Below are 22,818 nucleotides of genomic sequence, written 5' to 3'. Positions count from 1 at the left end.
CGATTGGCTATACATTGTAATGAAAAAAAAACATTTGTTTAAAATATTTTTTGTCAGATTATCGCAAGTACTTGAAAAATCGTGAAAAGTGTTACGTGGGACATCCTGTATAATATAATTTAAATTGATTTATTTATCGTCAATTACATCAATTTTATAGTATATAGTATATACTATATGCTATACAAAAATATATATATATATAGTAAATATAGTATATATATAGAAATATATATATACTATATAATACATATACTATACTATAATATACTATACTAATATACTATATACTATATACTATATACATATATACATATATACATATACTATATATACATATTGATAAATATACTAATATACTATATACTATATACATATATACATATACTATATATTTATCAATTGATATTTATGATCTCGTCAGTGATGGAAAACAGTTTTGTTGGAACTTACAAAAAAATATTTTTTTAAATTGAGTCACTTCTTTAACGTCGGTTTCTCTACCAGATGTTTGTCATTACAGGAAAGTTTCCTTTGTGAAGTCCTTTCGCGACTAGGAGAATGTTTTAAATTGTATCGTGTTCCACGATTCTGACACGTAGACAAGCATGACTGTTATCTGCCTCTGCGTAATTGGTGTTCATGAGATCAAGCTGATCCCATTATACTTCAAATGCAAGATTCCGGACTATTCATTACTTCATCGATAACGATCAATACTATCAATATCGAAATTAAAACGATTTTTATTCGATTACTTGGTCTATTACACTGATCATAAAGGCGGAATGAAAATTTCAAGTTTCTAACTAGATCAGAGAGTTGAACGATACGTTATTTTATCCTTTATTAATTTCATCAATTAATTTTTCAATTCTCAATTATTTCTTCTGCGAAAACAAATTAAATAAGTAAGGATGTTATCTGAAGTCAGTCTAAGTTTAATTAAAATTTCGATCGAGTCTCAGAGTTTCAAAGTACGAGATTGGTTTTGGTCCTCCTTTTTCTAAATTAAAAGAAGTTTTATTACAATACTGTGTAGAATGATGTCGTACTTAGAAAAATCCAACAAGAAGTGACGCTAGTTTCGATCAAACCTGGTCAAAATTCTTGTCCTGATAAAAGTTTCAAACATACGAATAAGAGAATACCGTTCGACCCCTCACCTGTGCGATAAAACTTCCCTTCTGAATTATAAAACGATAGGTATCAAATTTGACGTGGAATGAACGAAAGGTCATTTGAATAATTTTTTGATCGAATAAGCGTCTCAAGTAAATTGCTTTATGGTAATTCTGTTCGTCACCTATTATTCGAATGAAATTTTTCCCAACCTCCGATTTCAGTTCTCATCTCTCTCAGTCACCGTGAATATCGTGTAAAATTGAAATCGTTGGAAACAATTCGCCATACCGATGGATCGAAGCCCGCGAATGGTAGGGCGGAAGTGCAAACGGGGCTTAATGCAGCATCAGCATCCGACACGGTGTACTGCGCCGTGTATTTGTCTCTCTCCCTCCATTAGGTCGCCTTCCCCCTTTTTAATAAAAATATTTCTCTCTCTCGGTTCCACCGATCCCTCGTCGCAGTCGAGCCTCTCCCTCCCACTTTGATCGGTCCTCTCCGTCCCTCCACGAGGATATAGGGTGACTACGATTTCGGCCCCCTTCGTGGAGCCACTTAACAAGGAGGTGCTCGTTTATCGAAAACTAGTTCCTCGTCGGTGACACGGGTAAATCTCTCGTCCAGAAAATACCAAAAATATTCGTTTTCTCGCTCGTCTGACGTAAGCACCGTTCTGTAAAACATATTGACGTGCTAAAATACTGCTCACACTTCGAATTGACCAAGTATTGATTCGCTACCGAAAATAGTTAACGATAACCGTTATGCAAGAGCACGATTGTTGGCTAGATAAAAATCAACAATGACGAGTAAGGGATGAACCAGTTACAGACTCGAACAAAAATTAGAATTCAGTTGTAGAATGTTATCGTATCTAATTCCATATACAGAATGTAAAATTAAAATTTGAATTATTGAATGGTAATATATCTAATATCATGTATAGAGTATAAATTAGAATTTGAATTATACAATAATATCACATCTACTGCCACATATACAATAAAAAGTAGAATTTGAATTATACAGCGGTATTATATCTAATACCACACGTAGAATAGAAATAAGAATAAAAATTGTATCGTGGTGTTATATCTGTAACTACATAAAAAAGTTATGCTCGTAAATGTTCAATTGGATAGATTGGTATACGTTTGGTTTTATTCGTTATCCAATATTCGAATGGAAATTTACTAAATAATAAATCTTGTTCTAATTACCCGTCCCATTAATTTGATGTTCGATTCTCAAGTATTAAGTTTAATTTTCCTTAGAAGTATATTAAATGTGTCATGAAGTTACAGATAGGCAAAATTCTTATTTAGAAAAATATTTTAAATAACAAACGAAGGATAACAAACTATTCATCCCTTACTTGAATTTGAATTATAAAATGAAATATTAAAAAAAAAAGATGAAAATAGAAATAGCCGAGACTAAACGTAAAATTGCTCGCTCGAGTAAACGAGTAACGTATTAATCGCGAATAAATTGCTATACCAATCGTTTCGCCCACCTCCGGCGAGGGGTAACGCGAGTAATATTAGCTAAAGAAATATCGCTAATAAGGCGCGGTTAAATTCGCGCCGTGTTAACGCTGGTAAAATCGTTGATACCATTGCAATCGAAGTTACCTTCGGTACACTCTGTATACCAGTATATACACGCAGGTTATCCCATTCTCTTCCTCTCCCTCCATCTCTGTCTGTTGTTCTTTCGGTCTCTTTCCATGGTCGCTGCTCCGGTCGCGAGCTAGCTATCTCGGGGTAAGGGGTAAGAACGCACAGTACCGTCGCTAGCAGTTCTCTCGCCCGGAAATTCGCAAAAATCTAAAACAATATAACGTAAACTTTGACTCTTCAAATAGTAACAAGTATATCTACTATCTTTCTCTGTACACTTTTTAATTATTTCGACGAATTTCTCGAAACGGAGTTATTTTTTTTTTTTTTGTTTTGCCTTTCTAGACCTTGCGGTAGACGATCGAGTGTAAAACTGAAGGCAACTGTACATTTTCATTTACACGACTGTAGCAAATAAATACGTAGTTAAGATGGTAGTAGTTTTGGATATCTTAAAGAGTTTTCCAGAATTTGTTTAGAATTTGTTTTTAATTATATGCAATATGTAATTAATACATTAATTTTAATTATAATCAATATGGAATTGAATAAAACATATTGATATATTATAATTATATAATGTTTGATATATTTAAAATATATCAAATTTGCAGACTATTTGTTACTAAAGACTTGTATTGTAACTGTAACAATATTAAGAGTCAAAACTGATGAATATTAGTTTTATTATTAATATAAGTCGACGTAAACATATTGTAAAGAAGTTTTATTATTAAATATAATGGAAATGGTTCAAATAAGAATTAAGAAAGAAATAGAGCTGAAGAGTGAAATAACGCGCACGTGTGTTTGACTGCTGATTAAATGAAGAAAATGGGATATTCACAATTAATGATTAATTATCCTAATATCGAGTGACATTTCACTGCCAAGTGAACTTTCCACTCAAAGAATTTCGAAGACAGAATCTACCGTTGAAAATGTGGATACACACTTTACTTTATAAATAACTTGGGACGCATTTATCCACTCTGCATGTATAAATAAGCTCGTATAATGTAGTTGCAAAGCATAAAATTACAATATCCATTATCGCAAATGAATTACCGTAAAAAACTGAATATCAAATACAATTTAACTGATTGCTAAAAGCCTTTTCTTATATTTCTTGATGGCTGAGTTCGATACAGCAGTTACAATACGAGTCAATCAATTTTAGAACTTTATTTTAAATAGTTTCAGTTTATGATATTATGATATTAGACTGATACATATGAGTATTAAAAATATTTCTGTTGAATGACGATAAAAAAAAAATATGTTACCCTAGTAGAAACATTCATTAGCATAGTCTAGCAGCCAGTCGTGTTAAAGTTCAAAGAATACTGGGATGTCATAGATATCTCCATTGGAAGGAAGATCAAAATTTTCAAAGTCCAATTACGTGGCTCGATATTCTATTACATATTCTAAAGACATCATTTGTTTTCATTTTCTTTTCATTTTCTTTTCATTTTCTTTTCATTTATCAAAAATAAGTTGCTCCGTTTTTTCTATCAGACTATAATAGTTCATACACAGAAAATTCTGTTTCGCGTTGTTAACCCTACAGTATGGGAATAACTAATATGATCTTAATTACCAGACTGCAGATATTTATGCATTTACAACAAATCTAAATATACAAGGATGTACAGAAACACATAAATATTCAACCTCTCGAGGGACAAAAAAATGAATTTTTGTTTTGCTTTAATCAAATCTATACCTACAATCAAAGCAATTGTTATCCGTAGATTTACACTCGCTTTAGTGTCGATTATTTTTTAATTCTAAAAAGCATTATAACCGTAAATAATGGTAATTTTTATGTAAAATCAAACGTACACATACGTGTCCTACGTTCCTCAAGAGGTTAATACAAATTTCTGTTCTTCATCTATGTATATAAAAATATGAATTTGCATAAACATCCGCAGTCTTATAATTACCATCGGAAAAAATTACTTTATAAACGTCGCGTGGAAACATAATTTTACTCGGGTAGAAATTTTCACGGGGATCATAGTCGTCGTTGAACGTATTAAGCCGAGGGCTCCGCGAATAGTTCCGACCCTGACACGCGATTCCGTGGAGCGGGGGCGGCGGCGACGAAGTGGAAGGCAACTAGGAGGCACCGACAGTAGCTCCCAGACAGTGACTCCGTGCGTAACAACATGTAACCGGTGAATAGTTCTCTCAGTCTTATGTCATCGGTGACAATTCTTCGCCGTCCACGGTTCCCGTCGTTAACGATTCGCGCAGGGTCAAGGATAAAAAAAAAAGTGCGGTTCGAGAGGTTCCAATCGGTGGCTTTTCTCGCGAGGACGAAGCGTCGACGAAGGACTTTTCGGAGCGGGGAACCGAGAGAGCCGGGGAAAGAGGTTTCAAAGAAGTTTCGCGGTGAAAAATTTGGGGCGAGACCGAACGACCACCGCATTAGTGCAAAGACCGAGTACAGCAGAGCGGAGAGAGGAAAGCGAACGATTCGAGAGAAGCTCGATGGGTCGAACACACTCAGTGCTGCCAGCCGTAAGCTCGACGGAGTCGACGCCGCAAGCTCGATGCAAATCGACGTTATAGATGCCACACGATGAAAATCGACGATCGTGCCGCTGATCATCCGCCCCGCTCCCCCGCGTCGTGTCACGGTTCGATAGCCAACTGAACGTCGACGACCTCCGCGATCGGCGAACCACCTTGACTGCGCCGTGGTATTATCTCCGCAGGAACCACTAACCTCTTTGGCCCGTGTCGACGAACTCGTGGAACTCGCGGGATCCTCGTCCCGTGGATAGGCGACAGATAGAGAGAAAGAGAGAAGAAGGGAAACGGCGGGACGGAATATCGGTGGTCAACGACGGTACGCGTCGAGGAAGAGGAGAGCGTGGCCTATGTGTCCGGTGCATCCGACTCGCGGAAGTGCTGGGTCGACAATGTCAATGCCCTTAAGATCGATCGTTGCTTTCTCGAAACTGACTTGTTTGTTAGTGAACGGTGAGAAATTGACTTCACGGTGAGTCGAGACTTAACCGCGGTGCGTTCGAGCCGATCCCTTCGTTCAAACGTGCGCCACGAGTATCGCAAAATACGCTCGACGAAGAATGTAATCGCGCGTAACGTTTGAATTGCTCGCGCACAGGGAGTAGTTTAGCCGTCGTTCGGATAACGCGTTCGTTGGAGATTTATAAAAACGGTTGGTGGGCCACGATTCGCTGCCAGAAGAAGTAGTCTCGGTGGACGAGTGGCAGAGTAACAACAGCTCGTTGGATGGAGTGATGAGCGGGGCCCCTGCACGGGGCACAGCGCCCCGTCGTCAAAGACGTCATCATCATCATCACCATCATCAGAAACACCAGAAGCAACCTAGGGAAGAGGAGTCGACGGAGCCGGAAGAGAAACGGCCGAAAGTGAATCCGATTTTTCTGTGGGCGTCGCAGCGCGAGCAGAGGATCGTCGAGGTCAGATGCGAGGATTACGACAAAAGGAATCGCATCAAGCTGACGAAGACGGCGCAAGGATGGCGTTCAATACCGCGAACAGCGTCCAACATGTACTCGGTCGGTTTCGGAGTCGCCTCCCAAAAGACGAGCAGCGCAAACTCTTCGAATTCGTCCGACACGAACGACGGAAAAGGGAACGAGAAACGACCAGGTCGGGCGACGCTGAATCTTCAACATATCTCCGCGAAAGAATTGACAAATGGACGGACCAATGGTTTGGTCACCAGGGACGGTGTTGGAAAGAAAAGGAGTTACGATGAGATCGATCGAACTAGCCACCATCGACGCGATTATGGCTTTCCATTGGATAAAATGCGAGATAACAGCGGGGTTGCGCCAACGTGGGACGAGGAACGACAAGAAGCGTCGTGTTCCGAGGAGGAGGAGGAGGAGGACGACGACGACGACGACGACGATGACGACGACGAAAACGAAGACGAAATGGAAGAGTATAGGTTCGAGAAAGACTTGGCCAGATGCAACGGAAGAAGTAACCTTGAAAAGCTGCAAAAAGACAAACTGTTCCAGCCGCGAGTGGTGCTGGAACAGCTACACTTTTCTCAATTGCCCGAAGGCGTTCATCAGAATGTCCTTCAGAGGCAAGGAAACGGCGAGAAGAGGCAAAACGAGGATGATGTTATCGCCGTTGAAAAGAAACCAGTCGTAGATAGCGAGAAAAGACGACGCTTGAACAAGGCGGGCATTCAGGACATATTGAATATGATAGACGCCACAGCCTCTCCGGTTCTAGCTACCGATACACCCTGCGCTGATTTGCCAGTCGACTCGACGAAAACCTATGTGGTTCTCAACGGGAACCATCATGGCAGCTCCACCGAGTGTAAAATCAAAGACTCGAATTTGAGTAACGATAACGATCGCTCGAGGGCGAATTTAATTTCCAATTATCAGCACGAGAACACCGATAAACCCGACGACGCTCTTGCCAGCGACAAAATTGAGATTCACGAGGAGAAGATTCTTGGAAACTACGATGGTGAGAACGAGGAAGAGAAAAATCCTCCCGTCGAGGAGAACGTCGTGGTCGTTTCAGTAAAGAATGCCTCGGACTCGAACTCGAAGTCGTGCAAAATCGCCGAAGCGGACGGTGGCCTTCGACCGAAGTGTAAATCAAACTCTCACCCCAAGTATCAGAATATGGTGGCGATATTCGACGACGCCCCGTTGGAAGCAGAGGAGGAGCGACCCGACGAACCTGGGGAACCGATCAAAATAGACTATAACGATAGCTCGAAGATTTTAAACGCCCTGAGGAACACCCCAGGTCTATCTGTCTCTATAACCAGAACACACACGCCGGAGAGCGTGAAAAACGTGGTGGTACCTGCGACGAGGCCAGCCTCGAAAGCGTCGTCGTCGAGCAGATCGCCGGATTCCCAAGCGGAATGCGCCGAGAGGCTCTTGAAGAACGCCGATTCCGCGACAGAGACCCAGCAGAGAACTTCCCCGAAGAATCTGCCCGGTCTGTCGATCATCATACCCAGCTATCGATACAGAAATCCTCACGCTGTCGCCACCCATCCGATTTCCTCGAGTACGAAGGCTAGAGTCGAGTCTCCGGAGAGTACCGTGAATTTCACCAAACACGAATCGAATCTGGACCGATTCCCTCACGAGGAGGACGACGACGAGAGGGACATCGAAGAAGACGAGGACGACTGCGACTCTCAAGTTTTGGAGGATCTGAGACGCCAGAAAGCCGACTCGCTAGCTTACGAATCCGATCGCGATTATTTCCAAAGGCAAACCATAGGAAATTCGGACGGTCGGAAAACTCCCATGGAGAGCGGGAAAAATCAGGCCCAGGGTATCAGCTCGAGCAGAAACAGCGAGGCTCAAGCGAAATGCAAATATCAGGATGTAGAACACTTCGACGAGCAAGTTCTCGAGGAACTTCGAACTCGTGGCACGGTTGTATCACCGCAGCCGAGTGGAATTCCGTGTTCCCCAGCTTCCAGGAGGCCCTCGTCCGCGTACCTCGAGAGGTTGCTACCTAGTCCTCCCTGTTCCGTGTCCTGTTCGGAGGACGCGAAAAGCGATCTAACCCTGAAAAGCATCCTGTCGTCGCCGAATCAACTGGAAGCGAGGGACTACGAGAAGCAGAAGGAGATATCGAGTCGTTGCGATCAGGTACCCAGCGATCATCGTGCCGTTCGCTCGGATATAAATCCCAAGGATGCCGAGAAAACCGCGCGAAAGGGAAATAGAAGCTTCCAAGAACGATTGAGCGTTCAGAGCCTAGAGGCGAGGAACTCTGGTAGACCGATGTCCAGCGGTGATATCCATAGCACGTACTTGGCGACGGATCGCGCTGCAGTTAAGAGACCGATGTCTGCCGAGTGGTCCACCAATAGGCAGAAAAACCAATCGACTTCCTATCAGAAATCCTCCGGTAAGCATCGAATACACGCGATGGAGGAAGCCTGTGCCACGTCCAGTAGCACCGACAAGCTGCTCGATCCTGCTAGTCAACTACGAGAGTTGATCGAGACGTCAGGGCATCTGATACCCGATCCACTTCTGGTACCTAGGGATTACCTGCCCGGTCTCGCCGCAGCTCCAGCCACCGAAATCCCGAAACTGTTGGCGTCCAGACCAGAACTGAGATTACCAGAGGCATTGAACAGGCCCGATCTCCTGAGAGATCCAGATTTACTGGTGATATCCCTGGCTCATCTCCAGCACGTCCTCGACCACGGCGAAGGTCCAGTCTCCAGGTCACGACAGTCGAATCCGAGAATCAACAACGGCACTAACAAAGGAACCGGTCACGCGAGTAATGGAACGAGAAACGTCTCGCAAACGAGACCGAAACTCAGCTGCAAACCGATCGGCACGCTAATGCCGGCGCCCATCGATCTGTCCAGCAGCCGGCGTACCAGCCCTTATCCACCGTTGCTCAGGGTACGAAGCGGATTACTCAAGCAGGAACCGGAAGTGAGCTCCACGGCCAGCTCGCCCGACGACTCGCAACTCTGGCATCCCCTTTTCGGCAGGTAACATTTGAATATTTCAATTATCGTATTATTTTGCACGAGGTATTCGCATAGAGATATTATAGATAGAGTAGTGGAGCCAGACTTCCAGCTACACAACAGCTATCAACGCATGTTTACATCATTTTTATGTCAATGATAAATGGTTATCGTTTATACTTTTAACAATTACTATACGTACGTATTAATGAAAGCACAGAAATTGATAGGGTAACGCGGTTTTTTTCTGTTTTTAACGCTGGGACATTTCCATTTACAGGCAGATGTATGTTCTTCCCTGCTCTGTCTATAATATTTCTATGAGTATTCGATATCGAACAAAATCAAGAATGAATCGATAAATCAATAAGAATATACAGTGTGAGTCATCTGAGAGTTGTGCTTTAAATGTTTATTTTGCTTTTAATGATACGAAGATATATGTCTGAAGAGGAAACTGTCTAGTTAGGAGGGAGACATACTATCAAGGTTATATATTTGTAGATTTCAAGGTTATTGTCGTTTTTTTTGTTGTTGTTATATTAGTAGCTGATAAAAAGACAAATTCAAATGTATATACTATACTTTGTTGATTGTGCAAATTGAAATATGAGTTTATAAGAATAACTCTTCACAAGGCCATCCGAATGTGAACATATTCTACATGTTTGAATTTGTCTTTTTATCAGAGCTACAAGATTATAATAATGAAAATACCCCATCATGTTTAAAAAAGAAACGTCAATGAGCTTGAAATCTCTAAAACTATGACCTTGAAATTACTTTTTTTTTTGTCTCTTATAGTATGTCCACCTCCGAATCAAACATTTTCCTTTGGAAACATATCTTTGTTTTATACAAAGCAACGGAGATATTTGAAGGATAAGTCTTAGGTGACTCACCCTACGGTACAACTTACGTTTCTTACGAAATTTTCAAAATCTCGAAGAATCGTAATATATTAATAAAAATAAAAGACTCCTGATCGTTTATTTGTTCTTTAAAAATTACAATCTACAGAATGAAATGAAATTATACTTTCATTTCGAACAAAATTTCCAAGAAGGAATCAAAAAAATAATCAAGTATCAGTATCTTCTTCTGGTTGTTTCATAAAAATTACAGTTCAAATTATAAAAAAAAAAGCTATGAAATTATCTTTTTATTTAAATAAAACTTTCGATTCATTATTTGTTCAATGAAAATTGCCAGTCTGAGTTCTCAACTAAAATTATACTCAACCATAATGAATTAAAAGCTGATTTCAGTAATCATTCGATGGAACAAACGTTAAATAATAAATCTCTCATACGGTGTGTCCATTATTTCTCTATTATTCGAGATAAATTTCGCTTATCTCCGAGAAATGCATCATTTATTCAAGCGGATACGAAGTTTCGCGATATTCTGTCGCACTTAATATTACCGCAAGGCGCAACGTGCATCGCCACGCAAAGAAATATTTCATGCTAAGAAATCGACACGAAGCACGTTTCCGTTAAGTGTCCTTTATTTTACTCGAGACTTGGAAAAGAACCTTTTATATCAGAAATATCAGCTTGTGTTCCCGGTATTGAAACAGTAGACTTTTATTTTGCCAAATGCTTTGTTCCAGGCATCTATTCACCGTTGCGCGTACATGTCTTTCGGTCGATGTCTTAATGAAATGCAAGCGCACTGAAACTTTTTCGCCGCGTTAAGTATTATATGTAACGGTGAATATACGCGTGTAAGGATTTCAATGGCCGAAAGCGCGGTGGCCATTGTGACATTGTCTTACGTGTATTCGTGAATGGAACGCTTTTCAGGAAAATTCTCTTTCCTACCCCTCTGAGATGTTATTCGATAAAGATAATTATTCACGGTCATTTTATTTACCTTCTGGTATGCAAACGAGGGTGGAGTGGGGGGGGAAATATCATATGAAATATGCTGAAATGAAATACGTCTGGCCCGTACGACGACGACGGCGACTGTAATTAATGCGAAATAGGGGGAAAAGAGAGGGTAAAAAACATCATGAAAACCATATAAAATTGAGAGTCCATGGATTAACCTCTCACTGCATCTTGAATCTGCATCTAGAAGCAGAATCAACTTGCGGACGCGGCGTTGCCAGTTAAATGAAGGATGTTGGGACCACGACAATAATCCTCTAGCATATTGCTTCTTAAGGCATGCACAGATGGGCACAATTATTCTCCAGTGAAAACTTTCGAATAACAAATGAAAGATGATTTAATATTTGTTCAATAGAAATTGCATTCCACGTTGAACGAATGACAGGTTATTTAAATATCCAATGGATCGTATAAATCTTCCAAATGAATCGGTATGTGGCGTTTTTATTCGTTATCTGTTATTTGAATAACACAGTTGAGCAAAATTACTATCCAAACAAACATTTCGAATAACGAATGAAAGGTGATTCGATATTGATATAACAAAAGTTGTACTTTACCGTTTAACGAATAAGAAGTTATTCTAATAACTAATGAATCAAATGAACCTTGCAAATAAATCGTTACACGGTGGTTTTACTCGTTGTCTATTAGTTGAATAAAATTTTGCCCACCTCTGCAAGCAGCTTATGTAACAATAGTGTTTAAGATTAGTATTACACTGACAAATTAACAGTGCGTCATGAATAAGGTAGCAAAGATAATTATTTTAATAGTAGTAAATCAACGGTACAGTAAAGATAAGTAGAGATAGTTTCAATCGTGAATAGTATTTGAACGACGTAGTTGGCATTGTTTTTTTTTTTTCTTTGTTTTATTAGCCTTTAAAAGCCTAAAACCGTACTGTCCAAAATCGTATTATACAAACTATGCAAAATATTATCCCATACTATGTATAAAATATATCCCATCACGTCTGATGTTCAATCACAGATGATCTAAATTTCATTTCTAAATCGTTAATACAGATAAAGCATAATGTGATTATGGTACAATTTATACGACTATACAAATCTTTTCCAAAGAATATGAAGCAGTTCAGATAAATTATTAGAAAATTAACAATAAGTTCATAAACATTCCTCTTTTACTTGTACTACATACTAAATTCAAAACTAAATTCAAAAGGATGTATTATAATTTGTTTACACCGTATTACTTTCTTCTAATTTTATACTCTTGTAGAAGCACAATTTGATACCATGTTCGATGCATGTCAGGCGTGATAGATATTTATTTACAAAAACATTGCGAAATAAAGATTCCACGAGAGTTCGAAGGTTCGCTCTCGTATTGTCGTGGGCTGTACATCGTTCCAACAGTTCGGAGTACCGTAATTAATTTATAAATACGGAATCGAGTATTTGTTCGCCGCTCGAGGACACATCGATAGCAATTACACGATCAATCGCTGAATTAAAGCGAAAGAACAACTGCCAGGGCGTTTAACTCTACGAGCATCTTGCCCTTGCCACTTTCACCATTCGATTCTAGCTCGCCTCGCTCGTTCCGTGGTTGTTCCACCAAGGACAATTAAATTTCGATCTACCCACTCGCTAGTGATGGAATTGAAACGTGAACCAGCGATCAAACACTCTTAGAGGGGAAGTTTGTCAATCCGAAAATTCCAATTCATTTAAAAATTGTGCACTATTATTGGTGCCTTTAAGAAAAGCTATTGAGCTGTTTTTATTATCGGCAGAAATTCATTTCTTCAAGGTGAAAATATCCCTTATATATATTTCTACTTAGATTAGAATTAAAAGTTACGTGTTTCTCTATTTATCGTATATTTAAAACCAGAATAGGTAAAACAAAATGATTAGAATAAAATGATAATGGAACTGTGCTGGTATCATAGTTTGATATAATGCCTAAACGACACGTTTAACACCTGAGAGCCTCGGTTAATGTCTTCAGACGAGTAGCAATTTACTCAGACACGATTATCCTATCGGTACCTATCAATTGCATCTAGTTTAATACCTGTTTAATGGCAATTGCAATTTATCAAACGTGATAGAACGTGAAGTCAACATCAAACTAGATCGGTAATTCTTCGAGTAAAATAGGAATTCTTTTATTAGTTTTTTTTTTTTTTTTTTTGTTTGATCGATAACAGGTGACAAAATCAATGTGTGCCTTTTGCTGTATAGGCATTAACTTAAAGCTTCCATGTTTTGACTTTTAATTTTCTTCGGGAGTTGCATTTTATGTAGGAGAACTACTTGTTGAAGAAGACACAGTAATTTATCTGTAGTATCTTGCCAATACCTGTGTCAGCTTATTTCAAACTGTTTGATAATTCTGCTCGCTAAGCTAATTTACATCGGCCATATCAATTTCGTATCAAGTATACTTGCCACAGTTATTTCTGCCCTTCTACTAGAAAGTTACCAGCTCCATTAACTCCAGCTGCAACCATTGACACGAATTTGATACGCCAGGTGTAAACTAGCTCACTGCTCGGGAAATAGAACGTGTTAAGCCAGAATCAGTTCGATATAATGTTTTTAATTAACGTAGTGTACGTTTATGTATTATGCATAAGTATATCATTGAAATAGTTGAAACTCTATGTCCTCTTAACAGTTTAGCTACCGTTCTATTTAGAAAGTATTTGCGACTTAGCTAAGGACTTTCTACATTAGTATACAGGGTGTCCCTAATTTAAGTGTCAAAAGTTTAGGAGCATGCAGGGCACCGACAAACTAAGAAAAAATATTCTTTAGAGATTTGCTCGTTTTTGCTCCGTTTTGGAGAAAATCGCGAGAAAGGAAACAAAAAAGTTTTCGTCTTTTCTCTCATTTATTTACAGTTACTTATTCAGTTACTTTGTTATCGCTTATTTAATGCAGACACTGTCCAAAAAAAAAAAGACGACGTCTTGCTCCAATGCATACTATTTACTGGTTACCGCTTGAATTGCAGCTTGACATTGCTCTCGAGTTTAATTATTCTCTCGAGTTGATTGGTATCAAATCAATTTTCTGCTTCAGAGTTCCGCACAAACGTAAACACTTAATCTTATCCTGTAAATTTGTTTCAACTGAGAAGCCGAATCGTGGCTGCAGTGCAGCAAATATCCCGGGAGCAACGTCAAATGCAATTCAAGCGATACTAGTAGATGCAATGCATGCCTTGGAGCAAGAGGTCATCATTTCTTTTAACGGTGCCTGTATTAAATAAGTGGTAACAGAAGAAGTGAGTGTAAATAAATGAAAGCAAAGACGAAAACTTTTTTGTTTTCTTTTTCGCGATTTTCTCTAAAACAGAGCAAAAACGAGCAAATCTCTGAAGGATTTTTTTTCTTATCGGTGCCCTACATGTTGCCAAAGTTTCGACACATAAATTAGGGATACCCTGTATACTAATGTAGACTGACATTAAGTTGTCTATACGCTTAGAAAGTATATTAAATGCTCTGTCTGTTTTCTCAGATTGAGTACTGTGAGTGGACAACCAACAACACAGACAATAGATCGCAGTAGGTAGACACTGGAATTAACAATGTAATAAATACAATTCCAGTGGACAAGGTGTTGGAGTTTCAATAGGATTTGATATTTAAAATGCATGTTATTATCAGTAATATCTTAACGGATTTTAGTAATCCTTATGGATCATAATAACGACATATTTCATCTGCTTGAAATTCGATACACTGCTTGGGAATGAGCACATATTGGTTTAGAATGAGTTTGTTATGTATATACGCTATAAAATATTCAGATAGACTCAGCCTCGTGTTCTGATAAATATCTAGGGAATTGATACGGATCAGGACAGAATGGACTCCTTACTATGTATATGTATAGAGTACGTTCGAATATTAAATTAATCGTATAGTTTCCAGTTATGTGTCCCATTGAATCCTACTTGCTGTTTCAAAAGTGTATTTTTCTGAGAACCAATGATAATATTTTTTAATATTAGTTTGATTCCACAACCCACTACTTGGGAACTGATACGTATCAAGTAAAAATGAGTTTGCTATGCCTGCTACAACATATTTGAATACTCTAAGCAGCGAGGCTCATTAGAATCTCAATAGTACTTGACATTTGAATTGCGTTTTATTAATATCATAAGTGAATTTCTATGACACCTGCGTGATACCTTGAGAAATTCTCTCAGCGCTATGGCTCATTAGAATCTCAATAGTACTTGATATTCAATGTACATCTTATTATTACAAATAACAAATTACTTCACCTGTTTGACACCCTAGAATCGCGTCTCCAGAAATTGATGCGTACCGCTTTAAAACGGGCGTAACATGCACGCTACATATAATATCCGACATCCCATTGGGGTTTCAATGATGCTTGACGTTTAAAGTAGATCTTACCTCCCAACCGATGACAGCTTATAATACCTGTTCGATAACTCGGCCAGACTGCTTGCGAATCGAAGCGTATCGACACTAATGAGTATGTCATTGGATCGATTCCATCGCTAGCAGTCACAGCCTTCGATATCCTCGGTCGATTACATTTCTATGCGTATCCGTAGAAAGATTCGCGATACACGATGCATACAGAACAAGAAAGGTGGTGTCGGGGGACTTTTTGCGAACGATCGCCGACAAAGAGTAACGCCGTGATACGAAGCACGGTCGTCGAGAGTGCGATCATTTGCATTTTAATACCGACGCGACGACGGCGTTGTGTATCTCGCAGTCTCCAGCTCCTGTCATTCCGCTTATAACGAGCCGATCGACGTGCATACACGACCGCCGTTAAATATTCAAACGAGACCGAACGTGGTAAACTCATGCGCTACCGCCAACGTAGAGCGGACAGAGCATGACCGACGCGCTTCCTCGTGATGCCAATTAGCTGGAAGCATTGAAATTCGAGGATTCGCTTGAATCAACCTCCATCGGCGTGTTTATTGTATCCTTTGGACGGGCTGGTGACGCGAACAATGCGGTACGACGAGCAGGAATAGAGTAAAAGGGAGTGTTTCAAGATTAGGACAAAGCGCGTTTTCTTTTGGAAGGACTCGCGCAGTTGTCATGGACAAAATTCAAGAATTTTCCTTCGAGATTTAGATATATATTTTAACCCTTTGCACTCGAGGTCTTTTTTTCTGGTATCTTCCAGCAACTCGAGATGTTTCTTAGCATTCTTTTGCCATGAATTTTAAGATATCTAGATCTGAGAGTAAAGTCACCTTTACCTCGCCGACAATCATTTTATCGACACTTCGAGCTCCATAGAAATTAAACCTAAAGAAACATTAGGTAGATTTGCTGCGTGAAACGTAATGGTGACTGAGAGTCACCTCTCGAGTGTAAAAAGTTAATAGAAAATAGGGGAAATTTAAAGGACAGCCCTTGAAGTTAATATACAAGGCGTTTCCTACTTTTCAAGCAAGATTGTAGGACCATGATCTACAAGTGAAAACAAGAAAAAAAATGTTATATGAAGTTTGTTTATAAACGCTTTGTTACGATATTACAGCCAAATATTGAATGTAGACCGAATAGGTGCGGACAGCAAATTTGAAGCTGAATCATACGGAAGGTTGATTGCGCTTACTTTGCTTGTACTTACGACATATTTCTTAACGTACCGAGGTAGTTAAGAATTTCTAAATCATCATCTTAAAACGACCATCTTCTGCATTGATATACACAGAAGTTAACATCACCTTAGATCAATATACATGTACGTGTACACTAATGTGTAAAGGTCTCTTCTATGATCTAGAGTCTTTATAAATAAGCGGGTAATTAAAGTATTAATTCCTACTCTTTCATTAATTATACCTTAATGATACAGGGTTTTTGTGATTGACAATGTGTAAGTTGAAATAATCGGTGAAGAGAAATAGAGTTCCACCATCTACATTTACTTGAATATGTACATATGTATATATAAATATGTTTAATACTACGTACGTACATGTTTTGTGAATTTTGAAGTGTGGACAAATATTAGATACATTCCGAATAGTCATTGGCTACAGTGAATGGTATCATGTTTACATAAGAGAAAAGGAAACAAAAAAGAAATAAAAAATTGCGAATAATCTTTGTAAGACATGTTGTTTATACATTTTCGTTACTTAGACTTTGATGTAACTGATAGTAAACAAGTACAAGTCAGACGTGTCAGTTGAGTGGGCTGGAATAATCGGTAAAGGGAAATGGGACTCGATTCAACCAGTAGGTCCGATGATCCGTCCCGAGACGAAGAGTCCGAATTTCTGAACTTTCTAGTCCTTGCGAGAACACCGAGACCAAAGTAGATCACGCAGCCGGCTCGACGCGATTTATTCAACGTTGAACGTCTGCCATACTAATTTTCACGGACGACAATTTAGAGTGACCGAAATAGAATATTCGTAGGTGGTACCTAGAGAGATAAGATAGCCAACGGGACGCCAGCGTTACGCGAAATCACGTTTCCAGGTTTGGTTCCGCCATGTTCTCCAGCGGCGGTGGTCGAATTCTGTTTGGTAACGCGTGACGTCTAATTGGTGATCGAGACTTCTCTAATTAGGGCTGTGTGTTCTACGATCGGGCAATTGGCACGACACGAAAGTGGGTCGTGGCTCCGCGTTTCGCCCTAGGTTCGTTGTCTACGTAGCCGTCGTTGCGCAAACAGATATTTCAAATTCATAGTCTTCGTCCCAGCTCGAAGGACTGATGAAGATACCGTGGCTCGCGCTCAAACTCTCCCGCCGTTCTCGCCTTTCTACTTATGTTCGTTTAATTGTAATACATACCTTTGCCGATAAATGTTAGGACACGTAGAAATCGGGTCAGCGACGGATCTAGACCTATCGAGGCCTCGGGGTAATTACTCCGCCGGCCCCTCTTCTTCTCTGAAATGTTTCATGAAAATATATCTGTCACTTACAATTACTTTCTGTATGAAATGTTAGAGAAAGGTATGACGCAGAACGGAGGAGTCAAAAGTGCCAAGGGAGGATTAAAATGTCGATTTTTTGGCTAACTAAGACACCTAAATTATTAACGCATCAATCTTTTATATTCATGTGAACTTCCTCTGCGTGCAATATAAACATGGACTCTTGTCTATAAAATAGCGTTTACATTTTTATATTTCATCCAGTTACTTCGAAGTACGATCAGCTGAAAGCAATGATTCCCAATTTTTCATATGCACTATCTACTTCATCAGTGTTTTTAATAACATTTCTATTGCGATATATAATCGCGAGTTTATAATGTTCCGAAACCTAAAGAATGATGCTTGATAATTTATTTAGGCACCTTAGCTACCTTAGAATTGGCCATTTTTTAACACCCTCTTTTGATTTGCAATGACAATATGAAATGTAGAAGAGTATAATAATAGATGATGCTTAAAAGAGTGCATTTGTGTAAAAATCAAGTATCAACGATGTGCTAGATGAAATTTTGAAAATACGTGTTCTTATGTTACGAACGCTACCTAACATTCAAGGTAAATATTAAATTATTCGATTTAAAATTGAAATAACTCCTTTTAAACTAAAGCTATTTGTATCAAATTTTGTTTACGTACTCTTCGGAGAGTACTGCATAAATAAAGGTATGGATTTCACGATCTGATGATTTGCAGAATTTATTTTTTAAATTGTATTACACGCTATTGAATTCAGCGTCGAAAATCACGTAGGAATTCATATTTTCTAAATATTATCTAAAAAATGACTGGTAGTTGATTGAAATCGATTTTTAAATTAAATATGCACGGAGTGAAAAATAATGACACCAATTTTGAAATCGTTAGAGTCCTATAATAATTTAATGCGTTCGAATAATTTCGAAAAAATAGTTTCAATCCATTTGTTAGAAATATTTCAATGTTTGAAAATTCTAAAGTGGCCCAACTGACGTGGTTGTTGTTGCCATAAACTGCTTGTGTACCGAACAGAATTTTTATGTTGCGATAATGATATACATGACAAAAGCAACCAACAGAACTTTCAGAGTGACATCATGCAGCAATAAGATCATTTTAAAGAAGAACATGATGCATTGCGCGACCTTGATATAAATAACTAAGAATAAGTATAATGGAGAATCCTGTTACGTCCACTGAAAACTTTAAACACGTTCCTCGAGATGTTTGTAAAACTTACTTCAGCAGAAATTCATTTCTTATACTGTTTCAGAGAGGAAATTGATGCTCGTTATTTATGAAAACCTGAAAAATTAGTACGACCAAGGGGAAAGTTTCTCTTGTAATTTAAAGTCAATGTCTACTATAAAAATGCAGTAATAACCGTTATACGCAAGTATTGAGATGTACTTCACAATTATTTTCTCCTCGCCATTAAGGAAAATTTATCTAATTCTTATTTATGTTATTCGGCATACGTTTAATACCGAGATACCATTTATAATTAATAAACTGGGGGAGCATGACGCTGTTAAAAAGGCAGCTCGTTTTTAAACGAGGTCTGGGACGTTAATTAAAATCTAATGGGAACAATTTTCGAGCTTCCAAGTTTTACTTCACTTTTATGGAAGAGTCATTACCTATGGTTCGGTATAAGTTATTATCTCCCTCGATTCTTCTATTGTTCCCATTACTCCTTATTATATCGTACTCGTTAAAATTACCTTCATTGTCGAGACAATAATGGGATCCGTGGCTGGCAGAGACTTTTATTTAGACTTTAATCGCCGCGCAGAAAGAACGAACTGGAAACACGATACGACCTCAGTTCGCGTCCTTGAGATACCATTAGTTGCTTGGTTGTAAAAATTTCCTTATCGTTGGCCACAATTTAGCGCTCTAGAACGAAAATTACGGTAAACTTTAAGAACTTTTAACTGTAATATTCTTATCGGCGCGATTCGATTTGTCAAAGGAAAATTAAATATTGTATTAAACTGGCTTACCAAAGAAGACTCGAACGTTTGCGATATTTATTTGGAGTATTGGTACTTATGAATATGAACAATTTAAAAAATTCTAATTTTTCGTTACAACTGTGTAACTATCCATAAATTGTTAAATATTATTCAGTATCGTAAAGTTTTCCTACGTAACAGATAATAAATACCGCTTCTCAGAAAACACTTTGTACAGGACATCCTGTATATTAATATTAATACTAAACAATATAATTAAATGGTACTGTGGAGCTTAATTCTTTAAGTCTACAATCATTTCTTTTTTTGAAGGGAGGTCTTATAAATGCGTTTAAATGTTACAAGTTTTCTCTGAATCTGACAAAGATATCGATTATTAATGTTGACTGTAATTAAATGGTACACCGGAGCTAACGTTCAAGTCTGCAGTCATTTTTTTGGAGCGACTGTTGAGGTAAAACAAAGTCTCCCTTAAATTCTTTTAAATGGAAAGTCGTATTGTTTTTTCGTTAGGTATTTGTGTATCTCTTATCAAACCAAATGAAGTGGCTTTCGGCTTCCAACGCATTCAATTACCCAAAAGACGAATGTACATGTAGAATTTGCCAAGGTACGCGATGCAAATGAGTACTTTATCGTAACGCGTTGGTACGGCGGTTGAAACGCGAGGAACAGTTTCCAACTCCCTTTCGCTTCGGCGCGGAGCACTTGTGTAAATAGCATTAGGATGCTACACTCCGCGCTAGCGATGAGCGGACGGCTTTAATGAGAGGGAGAGGTATTAAAGGAGGGTTCTCATGTGACGACACGAGCGTCCATCGATCGCACCGACGGGAATTCGAAAGCCGCAGGCCACCAACGGGGGGAGTTGTAGGAAATTAAAATCAGAGCTCGTTTTAACGTTTTGCCTGTGCCATGTCGTTCTACGACGACAAATACGAAAATCATTTGTGTCTCGATACGACAGATTGAGCATATCACGATTTACGTTTCTGCTTCGCCACGGTGTGAAACGCATTACCGATAAATCGTTCGTCCCTATTTTCCTCCGGTAATGGAGTAGCAAATTATGAAAGTACACCTATCTCCTGATTTAAACGGAAGATCCTCTGAATACGTGTAAATTGAAACCGAAATTTATATAATTTGGCCAGTTATTTAATCATATTCGTTTATTTCGACTAGGTAGCTGCGAAGCAACAGATTCTTACACGTTTTAAATGTTAAGTGCAGAAATTAATTCTGTGCCTTCCCAAGGTACACTTACTATTTATTTATATATAAGATTCATACTTCGATCAACCTTTAAGGCTACAAAATTTATTGTTTATTGAACCTTGTATATACACAGATACATTGTAGTGAAGATTAGGTTGAGGATTCAGAAGATTGATAATTTAACATAACAAAACGACGAGTAAATATTTTATTCAAGCTACATTTATAAATGATTGAATATAATGGCACAGAATTAATTTCTGCACCTAATAAAGAATCCGTGAAAAACAGTTTCAATCTCTATTCAAATCAATAAGGATTTAAGTGTATTGTAGTGGGTCCTCCAAGAATTGTCTTTAATTAATTAAGGGAGTTTATGGAAAAAGAAGGTTTACGAAACACTGTTTTTGGTTAGACTATAATTGGGTTACACTATAACGAGAAATACAAAATGAACATCGTACATTTTGCCAGTTGAAGCCCAAAAAATTAATTATGATATAATCAGGTAATAGAATAAAAATAACAAAAAGTTTCCTTTTGGTCAGCCACGAAGCTTAGCATAACTTCTTTTATTGTTGTAATTTAAATTAAGGTAATTGTGGGCAATTTAAATGGATACAGAGGCAATTAAAATAGGTAGATAATAATCTACTAATATATTCAAGTATAATTGATTAATTAATTTCTCCTGTTTGAACTTGAAGAATTATACAATGGAGCAATAGTACAATGAACGTTCATGTACATATCTTAACCATTATGTGATACTCACGTATGTTACGAATAAGTAAATTAATTATTGTTAACAGTAATTTTTCAGATAATGAGTATTAAATACAGTCAAGAGTTCATTTACACCAGCCCCGCCATTTTTCAATAACCAAATTGTTCTTTCATGCATTCAAATAGTGGTTACATTAAAAAACCAACGAATAAGAAACTCTGTAGTGCCTCTTGTATGAGCCAAGCCTCGTTGGTTTCATAGTGGCGCCGTCCCTGCTTATGCTACTTTGCTTCTGCGAACTTAGTAAGGTCGTATAATTGGCAACTATTTGGCTAATTTTCGTGTTTCTCGAACCTTTGTATAGAAATTTAAGAGCCGCTCGTTGAAAAATCACGCGGAGGTGTCTGTTAGTTACCGAACAATCGCGAGATTGGCCACGATTTACGATAAGTCCAGTTGGATCGGTCGATGCTCGTCGGCCCTGAAGGCATACCTCGTCTACGTCCACGCCCACGTTTATACCACAGAAAGGGAGAACAAGAGAGAGTGACAGAGAAGGAGAGAAGCCAAACGAAAAGAAAAAGGTAGCAAAAACTTGTCTCTATCTCTCTCTTCATCACGATCTCTATATTCTTCCTCCATTTTCCCTCTTCATATTTTCATTCTCCGCTTACTCGAGCCTCTTCAAATTCCTCTTCTTCGTTTCACCTCTCCCCGAACTTCTGCTCCTATCTCGTGCTGCATATTTTTGTTTTCCTTCAATTTTCATTTCGTTTCTTTCTTCCTTTTCCACGCGGCTTTTTTTGACGATTCTCTTGTGTCGT

At 38.5% G+C, this 22,818-nt stretch overlaps 2 protein-coding genes across 2 annotated transcripts in view; both read left to right on the top strand.

Annotated features, from left to right (window-relative positions):
* The first annotated feature begins 4,811 nt into the window (after positions 1 to 4,811).
* LOC128891803 (uncharacterized) overlaps positions 4,812 to 22,818 on the top strand; it is a 54,119-nt gene continuing 36,112 nt past the window's right edge. The window contains exon 1 of the mRNA XM_054151617.1: positions 4,812 to 9,267. Coding sequence (XP_054007592.1) covers positions 6,026 to 9,267 — 3,242 coding nt within the window. The 5' untranslated portion in view covers positions 4,812 to 6,025. The remainder of the gene's footprint in view (positions 9,268 to 22,818) is intronic.
* Positions 18,584 to 22,818, top strand: part of LOC128891815 (uncharacterized) — a 168,423-nt gene continuing 164,188 nt past the window's right edge. Inside the window, exon 1 of the mRNA XM_054151636.1 lies at positions 18,584 to 18,588. The gene's annotated coding sequence lies outside the window, so the exon portion shown is untranslated. The remainder of the gene's footprint in view (positions 18,589 to 22,818) is intronic.

Source organism: Hylaeus anthracinus, unplaced genomic scaffold (assembly GCF_026225885.1).
Source record: "Hylaeus anthracinus isolate JK02 unplaced genomic scaffold, UHH_iyHylAnth1.0_haploid 12002, whole genome shotgun sequence".
Taxonomy (NCBI): Eukaryota; Metazoa; Arthropoda; class Insecta; order Hymenoptera; family Colletidae; genus Hylaeus; species Hylaeus anthracinus.
The sequence above is the reverse complement of the archived record's forward strand: the minus strand, read 5'-3'. Positions and strand labels throughout refer to the sequence as shown.